The 19,893-nt window shown below is 60.1% G+C and overlaps 1 protein-coding gene across 3 annotated transcripts in view; it reads right to left on the minus strand.

The window, feature by feature from the left end:
- Positions 1–19,571, minus strand: part of BEGAIN (brain enriched guanylate kinase associated) — a 46,478-nt gene extending 26,907 nt beyond the window's left edge. Inside the window, exons 1-2 of one of the 3 annotated variants that reach the window (XM_064486254.1) lie at positions 19,509–19,571; positions 2,410–2,438 (exon numbers count right to left, since the gene is read on the minus strand). In XM_064486254.1, the coding sequence (XP_064342324.1) occupies positions 2,410–2,438; positions 19,509–19,550 (71 nt within the window). In that variant the 5' untranslated portion in view covers positions 19,551–19,571. Of the gene's footprint in view, positions 1–2,409; positions 2,439–3,952; positions 4,161–19,508 lie in introns of those variants that run through there. The other 2 variants (XM_064486253.1, XM_064486252.1) reach the window with 2 other exon arrangements.
- Positions 19,572–19,893: the final 322 nt, after the last annotated feature.

Consider the following 19,893-nt stretch of genomic DNA (forward strand, 5'->3'; position numbering starts at 1 on the left):
CAAGTATTGGATGGGGCAAAGGGCCTGCCCTATTGGAGATCAGTTCAGATCCTTAGGCCCAGCTTGCACTGTGGACCTAGGGGCGGGACAGGAGGTGGGACCTGGGCACAGGGCCATTCCTCTGGGCACCCCACGACCCCTTCACTTGGACCACAGATGAATCTTCTTCTGCCTGGAAACCCATGGTCATGCAGCTTGGATGCCCCAGAGTGAACATGTCCCTGGACCCCTGCTGTGGGCCAGGTCCCAGGTGAAGCCTGTCACCCACAGTAGCTCACGTCATCCTCCCAACAGTCCTGCAAGGTAGGGATGGTTAGGACACCCACTTTACAGATGGGGAAACTAAGGCCCAGAGAGGGTCAGGGCTTTGCCAGAGACAGGGTCCGTGGGCCCCCACACCCTGTGACCTACTCTGTGGGTGGCCATGCTCAGCAACTTCTCCTTCACCCTTCAGGGACTCTTGGTCCTGGACCCCTGGCACAAAATTTGGGGCAGAACCCTGCAGGGGCAACATCAGCACTGGCTGGGAAGAAATGGTCCAGAAAGGCCCTCGAGGCGTCCCTGAAAACACTAATGGGGCGAGAGAGAGAGGAGGGCAGGACAGTCCCCAGTTCTAGGAGGCTATTCGGGGTCCTGGCCACATGGGAACGCCCCGTTCCCACCAGCTCCAGAACTCTGCTTCTGCTGAGAGGCTGTGTGGCTCAGTGCAGCCCAGAAGGCTGGGCCCTGGCCACTGCCACCAGCCTTCAGGATTCAGCTCAGGGAAGCCCTCAGCTCACCCAGCAAAGAGATGCTTGGCGCCCTCAGCAGCTAGGGCAGGGGATTTGCCCACCTGGCTCACCTGTCCACCCATGCTCCTAACCAGGCTGGGCCATGTCTCTGTCCCTACTGCCTAGAGCACAGGGACAGGGGCTCAAGAGCCTTGGCTGGGCATGGAGAGAGAGGGAAACAGAGCCATAGAGGGGACCTCCCCCTCCAGGCTGGCCTCAGGGTGTCACATGAATGCTACCTTGTTTTTCAAGTCCCAGTTGAGTTAAGTAGTGACCCCTCCCCATTCTGGTGGGGGTACTGGTGAGATGATAGCCGATAGGGGTATCAGGGAGGGTCCTGGCCTAGGGTCAGAGGCCTGGACTCAGGCCTGAGCTCATCTCTGTGGCCAGAGGCTGGGCTGCCTCTCCCTGGGCCTCATCATCACCTGGACATTGACCTTGACCTTGACACGGTAGGCCTGGCTGAAGGACATCTGGTTTTGGGTCTGAGCTCCTAAAAGACTGGACCCCTCCTCCCAGCCCAAGACAAATGGGTTCTGGCCCTGTGGGACCCACAAGGGAGGGCTGCACTCCAGCTCAGTGGCCAGAAGATGGCCCTGCTCTCATGTCCAGTCTGGGGCCTCTGTGTGAGCCCACCTGTCCCCAAGTTCCCACCTGGGCATTCCCAAGTGACTCACCCACAGCACTGAGGGTCACTTGGGAAGGTCCAGGGCCCTTCTCCCCTCGACCTAGGTACTTGCCCGGGAAGAAACTGGGCTCTGCTGGGTGCAGGCCCCTTGGGGAATGGGTGCACCTGGCTTTCTCCCCACCGGTGCTGATTCTGGCCTTGGGAGGGGCAAGACGTGGAGGGAGGAGGCCTAGAGACCCACTAGAAGGGGGTCAATAGTCCTGAAACCTAGCTGCCAGCGCTGGGCCTTGTGCCCACTCAACACCTTGGCTCAGACTCTGGAAGGAAAACACAGGAGGGGTGTTCCCAAAGTGGGGGTCAGGGTGGCCAAGGGAAGTCGTGAATATTCAAATCCACTGATGGCGGGCCTGCCGCGTGTAGTGAGCCCCGGGGAGTTCACTAAGGCTCAAAGTTTAGTACCTGGAGAGAGGCCGAAGGGGACACTCCCCAGACGCCGTCGCGGGATTTCCCCCAAAATGGCTCCAAGACGCGACTGCCACGGCCAGCCTCGAGGACTCCATCCCCCACCCCCGCCACCACCGGGCGGAAACTTAAAAGCTCAGAACCAGGCAGCTGTCAGCTGAGGGGTGAGGGGACCGGCCGGCGCGGGGGACCGGTGCGAAACAGCAGGACCAGAAACCCCGAGGGTCCCTGGGGACAATCGAGAGTCCAGGGCAGGGCACTGGGGATCGCGGAGGCCCGCGCGCCGGCCGGCCTGGCCCTGGTGGCGCTCGCCCACACTCAGCCGCAGTGGCCCCGGCCCGGCCGAGGACCCCCGCGCGCGCGGGGCTCCCCACTGTCTCTCCGAGCGCACTCACGCACCACACACAGGCACACCGGCCCGGGCCAGCCCCGCTAGGTGGCTGCGGGCTGTAGATGCGCTCGGGCACAGCTTTCTTCCCTCTTCTTCCCCAGCGCCCCCATTCCCGACCCTGGCCCCGGGAGCCGCGGCACGGAAGACGCTCCACTCACCTGAGTTTCTCCATGTCTGCAGCAGAGGCCTGCGAGAAACCAAACGAGAGGGTCAGCAGGCAGGAGGCGTGCGCTCCGCGGTCGCGCAGGGCTGAGCCGGGCACAGCGGGCACAGGCGGGCGCGGCGGCGGGGCACCCCCTGCGCGGCTCGGTTGTTGCAAAGTCTGCCCCGCGCGCCCCCAGCCCACACTGCCCGGCCGCGGTGCCTGGGACTCAGTGGGTGCGCGGGGCCTCGGCTGAGTAACAGGTGAGCCTGCCCGGGCCGCCGCGCACCGAGTTACGCCCCCCGGGAAGAGGAAGGGGCTAGCCTGAGGACTCGGACTGCGCTGCCCGGGGCGATCCCAGTCTCGCCTGCCCGAAAGAGAGGGCACCCGGCTCGGCCGCGTTAACTCTCCGGCGGCCTCGGCCCCCGCTGCTCCCCCCACCGCCCCACCCCTCCCGTTAACCCTTGCAGCCCCGCGCTCCCTCCGGGAGGAAGCCAAGCCCGGAATTGCAGAGTCTCCGAGTCGGAGAATGTTCGAATCGGGCAATTGGGGGCCGTACGGGAGTGTAAAACCTGACAACGCACACGATCCGAGGGGGAGAGCACTCGGGACCTCAGACTCCTCAGTCAGGGACCCTGCTGCCCTCAGCTTCTGGGGTCCGGGCCTGTCTCGCCCCTCCCGGGCCCGAGGGATTAACCCTTGCGCCACCGGCTCGCCGGCGGGGCTCCCCGCCGGGCTTGCGCAGACCCAACTGCGCGCGGCTTTGAGACCCTCCCCGCCCAGCCCCGCGTAGCGGGGCAGCCCCTCTGCGGGCCGGGCGGGGGGACCACCCGCTGCCGTTAACCCTGCGGGCGCCGGCGAACGACCCGGACTGCGAGCGGCCCGGGCGGGACCGCACTTCCTGCGCGGAGCGGGGGGCGCAGGGAGGGCTCTCCATCGCTCGGGAGAGGCCGCTCCCGGGGGCTTTTCCCGTCTTTCCGTGCCATGCCCGGCATTAAAGGGGGACAGGGGAGTGAGCCTAGGGACCATGCGACACACCTGGGAAGACTGATGACTGCCCATCCCGGCCCCTCGCGCCGGGCGCCGCCGCCGCGTCCGCCGGGAGCGCGCTCCGCTCCGGTCCGGGCTCCACGCCGCCTCCCCCACCGCCCCGCCGGGCGAGGGCGCAGCCCGGCCGCCAGCGCCGAGCTGGAAGGCCCTGCCGGGGGGCCTCCGTCAGGCTCGGACACCAACTCCCCGGGTGCTCCGGCAGACCCTCCCGGCACTCCCCTGGCCTCAGTTTCCTCACCTGCACGCTGGGGTTGGGGGCAGGGGGAGCAAGACGAGGAGCTCTGCTGCCCTTCTGCATCGCGGACTGCGGAGGGGCTGGGGTGCGGGAAAGAATTTCAGAAGACAGGATCCCCAAGGCGTCTGGATTGGCAGCCAGACACAATCCCCGACGCTCGAAAAGTTGTCGGAGACCACGAGCCCAGACCCCTCTATATACCCTCCTCCCACAAGACAAAGAGCTGGCCGATTGGCCAACACCTCCCCGACGCCCCCTATGTACCCAGGCCCACCTTGCCCAGGTTCCCATCACCCGGCTCAGCACACTAGATCCCAGCATACAGCAGGCGCTCAATAAACACGGACAGTGCATGCTTGAATCCTACACCTCTGCGGCGTGTCTTTCCCTGCCTCTTTCCTTCTGGCTGTGAGTTCCGGGCAGGAACCCTGTCCCTTCACCAGGGCACCCCCAGCACCCAGCAGGCCTGGCCTCCACCCCGCCAACGCAGGGTGGGAGGAGCCCTGCGTTCGGAGGGTCAGCCCCAACCCCAAAAGTCCAAGTGTTCCATCATCCACCCACGGTTCCTCGCTCATTTATTAGCTCTGGGTTCAGTTCTTGGGGTGGGGAGGCGGCAGCAAATGAGGTGAGCCCTGCCCTCCAGGGGCTAATGGTTGAGAAATGAAACCTCGGCTCCTGTCCTGGGAGTCCACCCTCAGCAGAAGGACAGAGATAATAATGACACCACCACCCGGCAGCCCTGCGAGCTCATAGCTGTCCAACTGCTCCTCAGGGCAGCGACACCGGCGAGGCCGTCACTCCCATTTTACAGATGAGGAGAGCAAAGCTCAGAGAGAGCCCAGCTGGGCCTGGACCCCATTCCTCAAAGATCTTCCCGCCCAAAGGCTGGGGACACCCCTCATATGTCTCCAGTTGCCTCAGTCACTCACAGTGAATGACCTGTCAGGGAGTTTGTCTAAAATTAATAAGGATGTATTAAAATTTAATTATAAAAATTTAGCATTAATTATTTATATTGAATGTTTCAGCTCTTCTAAAAGTTCTGTCTGGGAATTTCTCCCCCAAGAAGGGACTCTAGGAGAGGCTGCTGAGTTGCCCTTATGGCAGGGGGTAGGGATGGGGCGGGGCAGAAGGCTGACAAGGAACAGGAGGGGATCTAGTCCCAGTACCTCAGCAACCCCTCCCTTCACTCGGCTGAAGCCTGGCTCTGATCCTATCGTGATGTCTCAAATTCTCCCCAGACCCAGTGCCTGTGTGGTAACCATTGCCTTCACCCTTAAAGGCTGCCTCCTCCAGGCAGCCCTCCATAGAGACCCAGTGGAGTTGTTCGGTTTGGCCTCCACACCAGGTGTGTGCTCCTTGGAGCAGAGGCTGTGTCTCTCCCAGCTGTGTTCCGGGGTTATCCAACACCTCACCTGGGGGTGGGAGTTGTGCGCGAAGCTCTGGTTGCACGTGCAAAGAGCAGTCACAACTGTGTGTGGTGGGCCCTGTTGGGAGGGGCTGTGCCTTTGGCAATGGTCTTGCTCTGCCCCACATTCAGGTGTTGACTCTGCAATCCATAACCGCAAGATCTGGGGATGTTCCTGAGATGCCCCTCTTTTGGATGAGAGTACCCAGGCCAGAGCATGAAGTGGGCTTGCTCAGAGTCACCTGAGGCTAGCAGGGGACTGCCTGGTGGGCTGGGCAGTGGAGAATGGGGGCACTGCCTGGGTCTCAGGCCAGAGGAGGTGCCTCCATTATAGGAAGCAGGCAGGGGCAGGTGGGGACCAAGGCTGTGAGAGACCTGTGAGAAGTCCAGCGTCCCCGGTGTGAAGTGAAGGGGCACGAAACACCGCCAGGACCCCTCTGGCCCCTCCAGGGGACTTCAGGCAAGGCGCTCCCAGTGCTCTCCTGGTACAGGTGGGAACACAGGTGGGCACTTGGGCGCTCTTAGACAGACAGTCCATCCCTGCCCTGGGCACTGTTGCTCCAGTTTACCCCACACTCACAGCCCCACGCCTATTCCTGCAGCATACCTGTGACCTTGTCACTGTCGGCACCAAACTCTTCCCTTGTGCACTCTGGGTGATCCAGTCCAGTGACCATCTGTATTTCCCAGCATCAGACAAGTCCTACTTGTTGGACAAACTGGGCTGTACATGCATCCCTGCTGACCACCGCAGCCCTGACACCTCCCTCCTGCCTCCTTTCCCTATTCCTGGAGAGACTCGGAGCTTCCAGAAGTGTGGAGGTTTGGGGCCAGTCTCTCAAGCTGCCATCCTCCCAGTGGCACCTGGGCACAGTGACTGATGCACTCAAGGGGCAATGAGGGAGGCAACTGTGCCACCAGAAAAGCCTCAGTGAGGGGTTGGTAAATATTGACTTGCCCCTGAGTAACCATCTGACCACACCCCCATCACCTGCCCTTCACCAGGCACACACTGGCCACAGTGGCCACTTTGCTGGTCCCAAGCTCACCCAGCTCACTCCTGCCTCAGGGCCTTTGCATATCTTCCCTCTGCCTGGATTTTTACAGGGCTGGTGCTTCTTTCTCTGAGCACTCATTTAAGGAGCCTCTCTTTCCCACCAAATGATTTCTCATCACATCCTATCTCTTTGGACTCATTCTCTTTGGTCATTTGCCTGCCCTCACACTGCCCCTGCCCCTGCCCCTTCATCAAAAACGACAGCCCTGACAGCAGGGCCCCTCTGCTTCAGGCACGGTGTCTCTATCCCTGTGGCCTGGCACAGAGGCCTCCAATGAGCCGAATGCCTGCATGAATGCAGTTGCTCTGAATCCCCAGCCAGTGGCATCTGCTCTCCACCTGGAGCAGCCTCTGGTCTGCTCTCACAGCCCCCACCATTTGCACACCACCCCACGCCCCTCCCTCAAGCCCACCCCCATCCTGGGGGCACCTGACACCACTTGGTACCCGCACGGCACACAGGGACCCCCTCTGCTGGTGTGCGTCAGTCCTGCTCTGGCCCCCACGAGCAGGTGTGTGAATCCTCTACTGGACCATCTGACCTGGTGGTATCGCTGCCCCTTCCCCTCCAGATCCTCCAGTTCCCAAAACTGCTGAGAGAAGGAAGGCCAGTTCAGTCAGGGAGAGGCCTGCTGGGTGCTGAGGTCCCCACTCTGCCTCTGACTCGTCCCTGGGTTCTGGGCCCCTCTCTGCGCTCCCTTGGGGCCTGTGCTCCGTCCCCTGGGCCCTCCTTAGATCTACTCTGGGCTTCAGTTTCCTCCTTACCCTGCTCCCCTACTCTCTTCTTAAGGAGACGAAACAAACTGAAGAGTATGGAGGGCAGAGATAGGGGTCAGGGAACAAATCCCAGATGTGGCCAATACAAGGGCTACCCTCTCCCACTGATGGTGACTTGGGCCTCCTCTGCACCTGTGTGACCTCAGGCAAAACTCTCAACCTCTCTGAGCTCAATCCCTCATTCAGAGAAGATGGAAAATCTTCAAAGGATATTCTGGGTGACAAGGTTGCCACATGCATGTTAGGGACTGTCTTGGGGACAGGGCTGCAGCCACTCCTGAGAGCCAGCCTTTTAACGTAATCATTCATGTTGGACTCTCTTTGAAGATGTTTTGCATCACTCCTTGCCTTCTTGCATTCATTCAACAAACATTTACTGTGCAGTGCTCTAAGGGACCCAGCAGTGAACAAGCTAGAGGAAATTTTCTGCTCTCACGGTGCTGGGATTTTCACACAGGGAAGCAGATGACCCAGGACATCAGTGCAGCACACCTCCCCCGCCAGGTATGGGGGGCGCCTGGCCACCAGCGGGGAGCGGAGACCGAGCTGGGGGCCTTGTGGGCCATTGCCAGGACTTTGGCTTCTATCTTGAGTAGGCTGGAAGCCCCTGCAGAGCTGAACAGAAGATTGTCCTGAGGCTGCCTGCAGAGGGCACACAGAGGGCTGAGTGCGGGGACCAAGGAGTCCAGCCAGGTACTCAAGTGGGGACCAGGGTGGAGGCACTCAGATGCCCCGACAGACTAGAGGTGGGTGTGAAAGAATCACCAAAGATGAGGTCACGTCTTTTGGCCTGAGCAGCTGGAAGAGGGGTGGGGAGGAGACCAAAGTGCAGGTCCAGAGGTGTCTACCAGACATCCCAGTGGGGACATTGACAAGGGGGTAGGGACATGGGTTTGGAGTTCAGAGTATGGTCCAGGAGGTGTGAATCTGGGAGTGGTCAGCATGGAGACGACACTCAAGCTCTGACACTGGATGAGGTCCCCAACGGAGTGAGTACAGGTGGGGAAGAGGAGGGGGCTCTACTCGGTGAGGGTTCAGGGTGGGGGCGGAGCCAGCCCAGGAGACTGAGAAGAGGGTGGGGCGGGTAGGAGCAGAGGCGGGGTGTCACAGACTGCTTCATGGGTGAGAAGCTGGCCTTGTGTCCCTCCGCATCCCCCAGAGGGCTCGCCTGTGCTGGGCACACAGTGAGTCCTCCGCTGGTACCTTGGCCAGAATACCAAGGTGAGCTGGCTTTAACTGATGAATGGGAGAGGGGCGAGTGCTGGCCCAGCAAGCTGGGACCTTGAACCAAACCTTGGCTTGGGGCTGCGCCCAGATGGGACCAAGAATGTCTTTCCCCTTGGGATTCTGGAGGACCTCGCTGTACAGGCTGAGAGGTGGCTGGTCCCATCCCTGGCGGAGCCCAAAGCTTCCCTGGGCTCCGCAAGGCCTCAGGTTCCCAGCCCGAGATGCAGATGGGCCAGGCCTGTGGCTGCAAACTGGCCTCCTGAGCTAAATCTGGCCCACCAGCATGTTGTATTTGGCCTGCAAGAGGGTTTTAATTTTTTTTTTTTAAACATTTGAGCCAACATTTAAAAATTGGGAGAGTTTACATTTTAAAATCCATATTTTTGGCTTCTTACTGAAATTTTGGAAGATCTGGCAACTCCGGCCCACATTCCCACGTGGCAACAGTTGGGAAGCAGGGAAGCAGCTGCCCTCCTCCAGAGCACCTCGGGGGTCCCCCACTGGGGAGAGGCGCTGTCACACATTAAGCTGACCCTCCAGATGGGGAGACTGAGGCTCGGAGAGTGGAGTAGCTTATGTGAGGTCATTCCGTGGATAGGGTCCAAACGCAGCTCTGGGGACTCCAGGCCTGGTGTCCAGGGTCTCATCACAGCACCACTGGGCTGCTTCTTCTTCCACGACCCCGGCCCTGTGCTTCTTGCTCTTCTTCTGACCCTTTTGTTCTCAGGAATTGGCTAGCTCCAGCCATTCACACTATAGTATGAGTGAGCCTTGGTACCAGGTCTGTGATAGTGACAGCTGGAGGTCCCAGAGACCTTCTACGGTGGCTTCTGGTTTGCTGGGCAATGAAGGGGCAGATCAGAGCCTCCCATGATCACTCAGCCAGAAGGGGCAGAGGTAGGACTAAAGCGCTGGGCCCTCCCCTGGTTTGTGGCTTCCTCCCAGGAGCGGTTAATGATGTGACTCCAGGCGCTGTCCTTGAGAAAGGGCTTTCAGACTGATGACCGGAAGCCAGGGGTCTGCCCTGCTTGCCCAAAGCTCTACCTTCACCCTGGGAACTCTCCGGGGACACGAGCCTGTCCAGGCCAGGAGGGCGCAGGTGCAGGGAAGTGGGTAGAGGGGCTGTGGCTACCATCGTCCTGGGGACTGAATTCCTGCTGTGCGCCAGGCACCGTCACCCATTATCTGGAATCTCCTCCCTACACACAGGAGGACACTGCTGGGGACATGGTTTGCCCTGGTTCACTGAGCCAGAGAACAGCCCAGCCAGGACCCTGCCAGGCTCAGGTCTCTGAGCCTCAGTTCCTGGTCTGTGAAATGGGGCTGACCCTAGTATCTCTCTCACTGGCCTGTTTTGAGTATTTGATGCAAGGCTGGAGCTGAAGGGGCCCAGAGTAGATGCTCACCATGTGATGTGATGCTGGAGTTGGAGGGGTGGGGCCTGATGATCACCTCCCACTTCAAGGAGTCAACAGTGGCTCCTTGGGAAGGCCCAGTGCCAGTCCCCTACTACCCCAGCACCAGGTCCCTGAGGCCCTGTGCTGAGGAGGCACATGCGAGGAGCCTTAAGACGGAATCCTCTAGAAGCCTGGACACCATGGGGCTCCCCCGGGACCCAGTGGTCCCCTGAATGAGGTCTGCAGAGCCCAGAGCAGAGGAGAGGAAGGGGTCTCAGATCGCCAGGACCTGGAAGAGGCTGGGGACACGATGCTTCTTGGGTGCCTGCTGGATCCTTTCCCCATGACAAAGCAAAAGAAAAATCATGACCATTACTGCCTTCTCATGGTTGTGGAAACCAAGGCCCAGAGCGGGTGGGTGACCTGTCCAGGTCACACAGCAGGTAGCATCCTTGAACCAAGTCTACCCTGAGCTGAGGACCCCTGGGCTAAGTTCAGCACAGCTGGCCCAGCAGACCCCAGGGGAAGGGCCGGTGGGCTTCAAACACCCAGAACTCTCCACCAGCCACGCTGCCCCTGGGCCCTCCCTGGAGAAAGAGGCAGCCCAGGTCATTGGAGGCAAGTGGCGCGGAGGAGCAGAGCTGCAGAGGGGGAGGCTAAGATGGCCTGTGTCTGGCCCCGGCTCCTCTCATGACCTCCCCTCACCTGTCCTTTCCCTACACGCAGGGAGTGTAAGGATGGCACAGACCCCCTGAGGGTGCACTGAGGCCAGGGGCCAAGAGCTAGAACAGCACTGGCAAATGCTCAGCAAGCATCAGCCATTGCTGCTGCCCAGGATTTTGTTTTTAAAACAGTCTTTCTCAGCAGGGAGGCCATTCTTGGAGGGGCCTGTGAAAGATCTCCACCCACCTGGCCCTGCCAGCCCACCTTGGTCCTGTGCCCAGAGAAGTCAGGGACAGGGCAATGTCAACAGCTCGCAAGGACCTGCCCTGACTTCAGGAGATATAGATGGTTTGGGAGACAGACGGTCAGCAGCAAGGTGGGGGTGCTGCCCAGCACAACCTGATCCCCCAGGACAGCCACGCACGTCTCACCAAATCTTTCTGTCCGTCTGTCAGAGGCCAGAGTGTGTGTGTAGAGGGGGTCCTGAAAGGGAGACATGCACTTACATATGAAGACCTCAATCCAAGCCCAGACTCCCCAGGGTGGGGGCCTCCCCACAAGCAGTAGCTTCTTAGAGCCTCAGCTTCCAACTCCATAAAATGCGGGCAGCTACGAAGGATGTGAATCCACCTATCTGCCTGACAGTGCTGCGACATCCAACCTCACGCGGATGTGTCTGAGGTTCAAAAATTCAAAGGTATGGTCATATGAATCCCGCGGTAAAACGCCAAGGGCTCTGCGGTATTATTACTGCTGTTGTTGTTGTTCACTCATGTGCGCTCAGTCCAGAAATAGTCTGCCTGCCCCAAAGCCAGAAGCTTCATCCTAGAGATCCATTCTTTTGGTGCTTAAGGTTTTTCCAGCTACAGTGATTATAAGAGGATGTGATGGGGGAAATCGGAGGAGGTCAGCCAGAAGTTGTGGGGAAATGCATATGGAGGGAGGAGGGAAGGGGCTGCCTGCTGGGGGACAGGCTGGGGCTGAGACTCACCCGGCTTGGAGGCCTCCTGGGGGAGGCAGCTCGGCCTCCTTGTTTGCCACTGTCCATGCGAGGCCCACTGGTCTCCACGGCCCGGCCTGGCCCCCCTCCGCTTGCAGCCTCCGCTGCTGCCTCCGAGGACAGCTGGGGTCTCAGGGCCAGGGTCTTCTCTGGAGCTGCAGCTCCTGCAAGGGGCTCCGGGGCCAGGCCGGGGCCTTCCTCATCCGGGGAGGGCTCTGGGCTGCGTCCTCTGAGCCCCCGGAAGGCCTCCAGGGTCCCGGGGTCCAGAACCCGCACAGTGACCTCATCCAGGAACCTGGAGAAGGGCAGCCTGGCCTCCCGTCGGCGGCCCAGCCGGGCCAGAGGGCCTGTCCCCAAGGGCTCTGGGGTGGACAGCAGGCCAGGTGAGGCCTCTGCCTCCTCCTGACCAGGCTGTGCTGCCCAGCAGGGGTGAGACGGTGGGCCCTTGGGGTTCCGGCCTGAGGTGGGGCCTGGTTTGCTTCTTTGAAGGTGCTCTCTGCAGGCTTCCTTCCTGAGGGCTTCAGCCCTGGACTCTATGAGGGAGCCGTGGCCATTCTGTCTGGGGCAGCTGGGGTCGGGGCCCCGTGCCTGGGAGCCAACCCCAGAGAGCATCCTCCTCAGTCAGTCCAAGGTCAAGCCTCTCCCCGTACCTCACTGACCCCCACTTCTCTTCTCCCATGGGGCTGGGATCTCTATGCCCACTTGGGAAGCAGAGGGCTCAGGGCCACCCGTCCCTCAACGGCCAGAGTGATCAGCTGAATGCCCGCCTGTCCATCGATTCAGCGAGCACGTGGCAGGGGGCCTCCTGCCCCCTAAATTGATTCTCACTAAATGGGAGCTGGGCTTCAGGGCTTAGAAAGCACTAGAGAAGAGAAGGTCATGTCCTGGGCTCTGTGTCTGCCTGGGGAGGCAGCCTGCACTGACTGAGCACCTGCTGTGTGCTGGGGTCGGGGGAGCCCTGGGCTGGGCCTCACACGCACCACTCATCACGTTTCCTCAACTCTGCCAGGTGTGGTGCTGAGGGCAGGGACGTGGGGAGGCAGGCAGTACACAGATGGCCACGATGACTGTCACAGCAGGGTGAACATGGGCCTGAAGGAGGGGAAATTAGAACTGCCTCCATTTGGCAGAATGGGAGGCTGCGGTGGAGACTGTTGGTTGCCCACTGTCCTCCTACTCTTCCTTGATGAAGAACCCTCATTTTATTCTGGGAGGCAAAATACACAGCATTTCCCAGGCTCCTTTGCAGCCAGAGGTAGCCAATGAGATATAAACAGAAATTATTACGCATGACTCCTTAAAAGGGATCAGAAAGCTTGCCTGTGCCCTTGTCACACCCATTCCCAACCCTCTTGCTTTTTATCTGGAACATGCAAGTGATGGTTGGAGCTACTGCAGCTACACTGCGCTATGAGGCAAACTTGTGCAGAAGCCATACATAAAGGCTGGAGAAGCAGAAAGACCAAAGAACCTGGGTTCCTGATGACCACTGAGTCATCACACCAATCCTGGACCACCTGCCTCTGGCACTATTTTAACGAGAGATATAACCCCCTGTTTTGTTTAAATCATGGTTATGTCCAGGCTCCATTACTAGCAGCTGTGTGCAATTCCTCACCGATACACAGGGGATAAGGTGAGGAACCATGGTTGACAACACTATGAGGTGAGAGCCTTTGGCACATGGGGTCCCAGGGTGTAGTTAGATAGATGTGGGGTGGGGGAGATTACCCCAGAGAAGGGCCAGAGCCAGGCCCAAGCACTTGCTCCTTTGTGTGAAGAGAGACACACCTAACCCTGGCATCACAGGAAGCCAGGGGTGCAGGCAAGACTCCATCCCATGATGCAGCTGCATGAGTCAAAGGAAGGCTCACTGAGGGGTGGCAGCCCCAGGCCCTTGGCCACGATCCCCAGCGCTGACTTCTGGTGCTGCTTGCAGTATGGCCTAAGCCCTTTTGGTACTGCCTGCTCATGACCGTGTGTCTGGGGCCTCTGCCCATCTGGCAGTGCCTAGATGTCTCACATCAAGTGCTGGGGACCCCTTTTTTCCGGGCTCAGTTGGACACCTCTCTGGATGCTCCATAGTACCTGTGACTGAATGTCTGAGAAGTTTAATGAACTCAGCTGCCCAAAGACAGGGACAGGGCTGCCTGGACCCTCCCCTTCTCTCTCCCTAACCACCTGGCCATGGCTGTTTAGCTTCAGACCTGGCTACCTCCCTCCAACCTCACCATCACCTTGCTGATCCCAGGTGCCACCATGTCTCACCCGGACACCTGCAATCCCCCCACCCTGGGGCCCCTCCCCATGCTAGTCTAGCTTGGTCCATTCTAAAAACATGCTGGTGTGAACTTTTAAAATCACAGACCAGATAACCAGACAATGTCACACATTCATACACCCTGCAAGGCCCTGATGGCCCAGCCCACCCCAGGAACTTCCATGTAGTTCCTGAATGTGCTAAGCTCTATCTGATCTCAGGGCCTTTGCACTTGCTGTTCCCGCTGCCAGGAGCACTCTCATTCCCTCTCTCCTCCCCTCTTCTCATCATCTAACTCCCATCTGACTTTCAGGGCCCTGGTTCAACAGCCTGTCTGCGTCCATCCTCCAGATCAGATCAGGTACCCCTGTAACAGCCTCTTATAACTCCTGCTCTTCCCATAACATGACCCCTAACTGTAACTGATATATTTGCGATTATTTGTGTATGATGTGAGTCCTCCCTAGAATGTGAGCTCCGTTCTACTCCAGCTCTCCTCCCGGGGCCAGGCCAGGTGCTCAAGTAGCTCTCAAATGAGTAAGTGAATGAAGCACAGATTCAGACTGTCAGTTCGCAAGCATCCCCAGCCTGGGGTGGACCACCTCTGGGCTGAGCCCTGGGGAAGAGCACCCGGGGAATCAGGGATCTTGGACTCTTGGGAAGGCCACCGCGTCTCCACCCACCCTTGCAGTCCCTTGCAAGTCGCCCCCTTACACTTAGACAGCCCCTTCCCCAGCACAGTCATCTCGCCCTGTTCCATTGCCAGTGGCAAAAGAACACGGAGGCTGGCAGATTCAAGGTCAAATCCACTTCCCACACCCCAATCGGCCTTGGGCAAGTCATGTCCCCTCCTCATTGCCACGTGGGGACAGAGCAGCCCCCAGCCCTGGGGCAGGGAGAGATGCCTGCTGGATGCCATCAGCATGGAGCCTGGTTTCTAGTAGGGCCTCATGACCCATTAGCCTGGGGCTCTAATTTGTCCATTCCCCTAGTATGCGTGGTCGTAGGAATGCTATCGGGGCCCTGGCCAGCAGGTCCTCTGAGCCTCTCCCAGAGTTGCCAGCTGCATCAGACAAGTTCCTGTTGTCATAACAACCCACTGGCTCTCAGCCGCCTGGGCCCGAAGCCCTGGAGGATGCTGTCGGCTGCCGCGGCTCGCAGCCTGTGCCTGCTCACCTCTCAGCAGCCTGGGCTGCCTCTCCTGAAAGGGCTTCCGGCTCCTGCCATGGCAGCCCTGGCCTCCTGACTCATCTATCTCAGCCCCGCTTCCTGAGCCCCTACTGTGTGCCAAGCCCCACATCATTGCCCAAATCCTCAGCTGGTCCTATGAGGTGGGACGGCTCTGAACTCTTTTTCATGCTTAACGGAGCCATCTCTCATGGAGTTGAAGTGACTTGGCTGAGGTCCTGTGGCTTGGATGTGGCAGACCTAGGGTGGGAACCCCAGAGCTCATGCACTCATGCTCCGTCTCACTCTGGGACACCTTCAGTCCCTCCTCCACCACCGGGCCCCACCCTGCTCCCATGGGTGGGCAGCTGGTGTCTGTGAGTTCAGAGAGAGGGTGAACACAGCTGCTGGCTGCCTCCTGGGGCTGGAACAGGGAGACCCGGCCACAGGGCGGCAGTGGGACCCTGCCGGGGGCGGGGGGGAAGGAAGGGCAGGCTGAGCAACCACTAAGAGCTCCCAGCATCACCTCACTTACCACGGCAACCCTCCAAGCTAGGACTCGCTACCCCATTTCAGGGAGGAGAACATGGGCTCCAAGGAGTGACTGGTAAACAGCCACGGCCTGCCATATGCCAGGAGGGCAGTCACCTTCCAAGCCTCCCTCAATCCAGTACAGAAATTTCTAGTGCCGTCCTCCACTTTTACAGACGAGGACACTCCAGTGCTGAGGATTCTTACACTTGTGCTTTGCACCACCCTGCCTCTGCTTCCGGTTACTTCTGTGCTGGCCCAAGAACCCTCCAAGGTGGCCACAGGCCCTAGCGTCCACGTCCACGCACTGTGCCACCAGATTCTGCATTCTGAATTCTGCCCCAGACTTTCTTCCTCAGAAGGGGTGTGCACTTGAGCCATCCAGACCTCCCAGGACATCTCCCTGGACAAGGAGTTCCTGCAGGAGTTCCCGCTAGTCACCTGTCTTTCCAAGATGCTATTCCACTGCCTCATTGTTCCCTCAGTGTGTCTTCCAGCCACACATAACTGGACAGACCTAATAGCCCCCTGCCCTCTCCCCAGCCCTGCAACCTCCCTGCTACGGCATCACAGAAGGGGAGGGACTGGGGGTTACGGGAACAAGATGCTCCACCTGTCTAACCAACCATCCTTCCACCTATCCATCCCTGTAACCAATGACCTGTTAGCACGTACCCATTCATGCATCAGTACTTCCTTCCTGTCATCCATCACCCATTCATCCATGTATCCATCCTTGTTTTTTATATCTGGTATCCACACATCTATCTGTCCATCCACGGATGCATCCACCCATTGACATGTGTCCATTTGTGCTCTGATCCACACTTCCCTGTCTGTATCCATGCATTCACTAACACACACTCAAGCACTTATCCATCCACTCTTCCTGTATCCAGCCATCCACCCATCTGTTCTTATATCCATCGTCTTACTGACATTACCCAAGTTCCCATCCATCCACCTCAGCATCCACGCATTGACTGTAACTATTTAGCATCCATCCATTTTCACATGCCTGTATCCATCCATACTCTGACACATACTCCTTTATCCATCCAGCCCTTTATTCATCCATCTGTTGACATCTATCCATTCATTTTAGACCCTCCCACTCATTCATCTATCCATCATGCCATTTGCATGAGAAATCCACCCTTCTATCTATCAACCCACCCACATATCCATCCATTGATATCTTGTTCTGTCCATCCAGTCCTGCATCTTATCAATTCTTCCATCCATCCACTCATTCATCCTTACCTATCTTGCCACTTGTATCCATTGACCTCTCCTATCCATCTACCCCTCTAGGTTTCTATCTGTCCATCTGGTGATCTGCTCTGCTACACACCGCCCATTATCATCCATCCACTTATGACCCACCCACCAGCCTCTTCAGTCCACCCCACATTGCCTCTCCATCTGCACATGCTGGAATCCCAGCGCTCGCACCTGCACCATGACTGGAGCTTTCTGTCTGTCTTCCCCAGGCTGGCCCAGGCCTAGTCCACCTCCATCCCCAGCTTGGTTCAGGGTCTGCTAATTGAACAGATGCCTACAGTTCCCTGGCTGGCTCAGAGCTAGGCACTAGCTGATGCCCACCCCAACAAGCCCCCAGGGGTGCTGGGGTAGCCTCCAGATGCATGGGCTGTTGGAGCCGCTGCTGGGTCCCCTTCCTGGCTGGGGGGGGGGGTGGGCAGTGAAGGCCCCCACCACCCTCCTAGCACCTGCCACACTAGTCAAGGTCTATGTCTCCTGGCAGACCGTGAGATCTTGAAGGGTGAGGTCTGTATCAGATTCACCTAAATGGTCCTAGTGAATGGGGCAGAGTGGGGTGCACGGTGAAAGTATGCTGGGGGAATGTAGAGTTCATTCACCTATTCACTCACTCACTCACTCACTCATTCATTCCTGTAACACTGAACCAATAGAAACAGCTTTACTCAGCTTTTCCCAACACAGGCTGCCAGGAGGGCCTGCTCTTGGGCCTCAGACGTCACGCTCCTCTGCAGGAGAGAGGTGCTGTGCCTCAGACACTGAGCCCCAGAGAGGGCGGGGCCTTGCTCAAGGTCACACAGCAGATCAGTGGCAGAGGAGGAACTGGAACCCAAGGCTCCAGACTCCCATCCAGGCCTCTCCTCCAGGCTAGTGACCTACTCTAGGGCAGGAGTGGGAGCCCCGAAGGGACCCTAGGAGCAATTCTAGGCCAACACAGTGAGCCTGGGGTCACCCTTGGATTTGTCACCAGGGATCTTTACCTGCTTTAAGGGGAAGAGTCACACACACACACACACACACACCCATCCCATGGCCAAGCCCTTGACCTCCACACTCCAGCTAGACTGGGCCTTCTCTGATCCTTGCACTCTCCCCTCTCACCCCCAGGCCTTGACCCAGGCTGAGCCCCTCCTGCTCCTCCTCCCTCACCTGTTCAACTCCTACTCAGCCTCCTGGGGCTTGGGGCATTGCAGACAGTCTCCAACCACACCCTGGATTGGTAGACAGCTCTCCTCTCATTCATTCATTCTTATATGTCATTGAGTGCCTACAGGAGTGGGGTGCACTTCCAAGTGTTTCCGTGGAGATGATGTGTGAACATTCTTCTCCAGGGCCTGGCACACAGTAGGTGCTCAGTAAAAGAATGGCTACTGTTGTGGGCCAGACTCAGTGCCTAAGGGTCTTTGAGAGTGGATGGGGGATCATCTTCCAGACTGCTCTGTCTCCCCTCATCTCCCTGACCTGGAAACGCCCCACTCCCAACACCCAGCCCATAGAAAGCCAGACCCATACCACGGAGGCTCTCGGCAGCCCTCACCCTGCCCACTCAGCGGCCCAGGTGCGAACAGCTCCAGGTTCTGAGAACAAGAGGAACACATAATGTCGGAATCTATAAATATGAGACAATAGCTCGGGAGGGTCCCCCGCAGCAGTGCAGCCTCTCCGCGCCCAGCGCCAGCACTCGGCAGCCAGGAAGAAGCCGCATCTGCCGCATGCCTGCCTTTCAGTGCCGCCCTGATTATAGTGAGAGTCAGGAAAATTAAGGGTTTTCGGGGACGCTGCCAGGGCCCCGTGCTGCTGCCTCCCCGCCCTGTGTGTCACAGACGCCAAGCAGAGCTGCCTCCATCGGCCACTTGCCCCAGCCAGCAGTGGCATGGCCGGCCTGGCGGGGATGGCACACAGTGTGCAAGGGGCTTCTTTCACAGTCCTCACTGGCACTGGGAGTGGGAAGGGCTCTCATGCAGGCAGTGGTGGGGTAACTGGAGCCCAGTGAAGAGCAAACACCTGTCCACGGCCCCAGGGATCTAGGGCACTGGAGCCTCCATAGAAGCCAGGCCCGTGGAGACCTTGCCCTGCCTTCCAGGGGCCCCAAGGCCTTGACCCTTGGCTGGCTTGCGGTCTGCAGCTGACCTTGGCCACCCAGGGCTCCACCTTTACAGGCACAGCTCACTCGGCCACCCCCACTCACTCCTGGGTGCCTACTCTGCTCCTGTCCCGCTGGGCCGGGAGACTCCAGGATGTCGCCCACACTGTTTCTACCCCAGAGGAACCACACTGGGGATGGGGTGGGGCCCAGGCGAGGAAGGAAACACCTCTAAACCAGGCAGGAAGCGGAAACGCTAGGGCAGCATTCTCATCCAACAGCGCTGGGGTTCAGGGAGGGTGGAAGCTTCAGTTGAGCGGCGCTGGGCGAACCTCCCCTCCCTGAGCCTCAGTTTCCTCGCTTCTGAGGAGAATGAGAGTACCTGCCTTGCAGGTACTGAACGAGATGGACGGTGTCGCAAGCCCACGCGCTGCAAACGCTCAGTGATCAGCCCCTGGTCCAGCCTCCTTCCGGCTCCTCGACCTTTCCCGGGCGGGCTGGCGGCCTCACCGAGCCCTGACATACGCAGGAGGGGGCCTGCCTGCCTGCACCCTGGCCACTTGCCCGGGACGGCGGCGGGTCCCAGATCCTCGGGCCTCGCCCTGGCCCCCTCGTCCCACCCTCCCTCTCGCGCGTGCTGGAGGTGGCGAGGACCCCGCAACTCCGACCCCGATGCTCGGGTTGGCCGCGCGGGGGGCAGGGCGGCGCGCCGAGGCCAAGTCCCCGCCCCGCCCCGCGAGTGCCCGGCTCCCGGGACTGCCCGGCAGCCCCCGGCGGCCAGCGGAGTGCTCATGGCGGGGCCCTGGCGCACCGGCACCGGAGGGGGCGCCGCGGGCGGGGAGGAGAGGCTGGACCGTCGCCCCCCTCGCGGGAGGGGGGACGCTAGTCGCCTCCGGCGCCGTGCGGAGACCGCCCCGCGGCGTGGGTGGCGCCCGCCCCGCCTCCGCGCGCCCTGCCCTCCCGGCTCGCAGGTACTCACCGCCCGCCGGAGCCGGCCCGGCCGGCGGCCGCCCGTCCACATGGCCCTGGGGCAGCCGCGCCGCTCGCTGCCGCCGCCGCCGCCGCCGCAAACGCCGCGCTCCGGTCCCGCCGCCGCCGCCGCCGCCGCCGCCGCCCCCGGCCCGGGCCCTCCCCACCGAGGCCGAGCGCGCCCGGAGCCGGCGCGGCCGGGGCTCCCCCACCCCGCCCGGCTTCCCGCAGGGAGCGCCCGCCCCCCGCCCCCAGCCCGGCTCCCCGCCAGCCCCGGCCCCGCGCAGCCGCGGCTGATTCAGCGGCTCCCCCCGCAGCGCCCAGCCCGGGCGCACTCGGGGGGCGCGGGGCCGGACCCGGGGCGCGGGGTCCACGTGGGCCGGGGAGCCGGAGAG

This window comes from Camelus dromedarius, chromosome 5, assembly GCF_036321535.1.
Source record: "Camelus dromedarius isolate mCamDro1 chromosome 5, mCamDro1.pat, whole genome shotgun sequence".
In the NCBI taxonomy this organism is placed as follows: Eukaryota; Metazoa; Chordata; class Mammalia; order Artiodactyla; family Camelidae; genus Camelus; species Camelus dromedarius.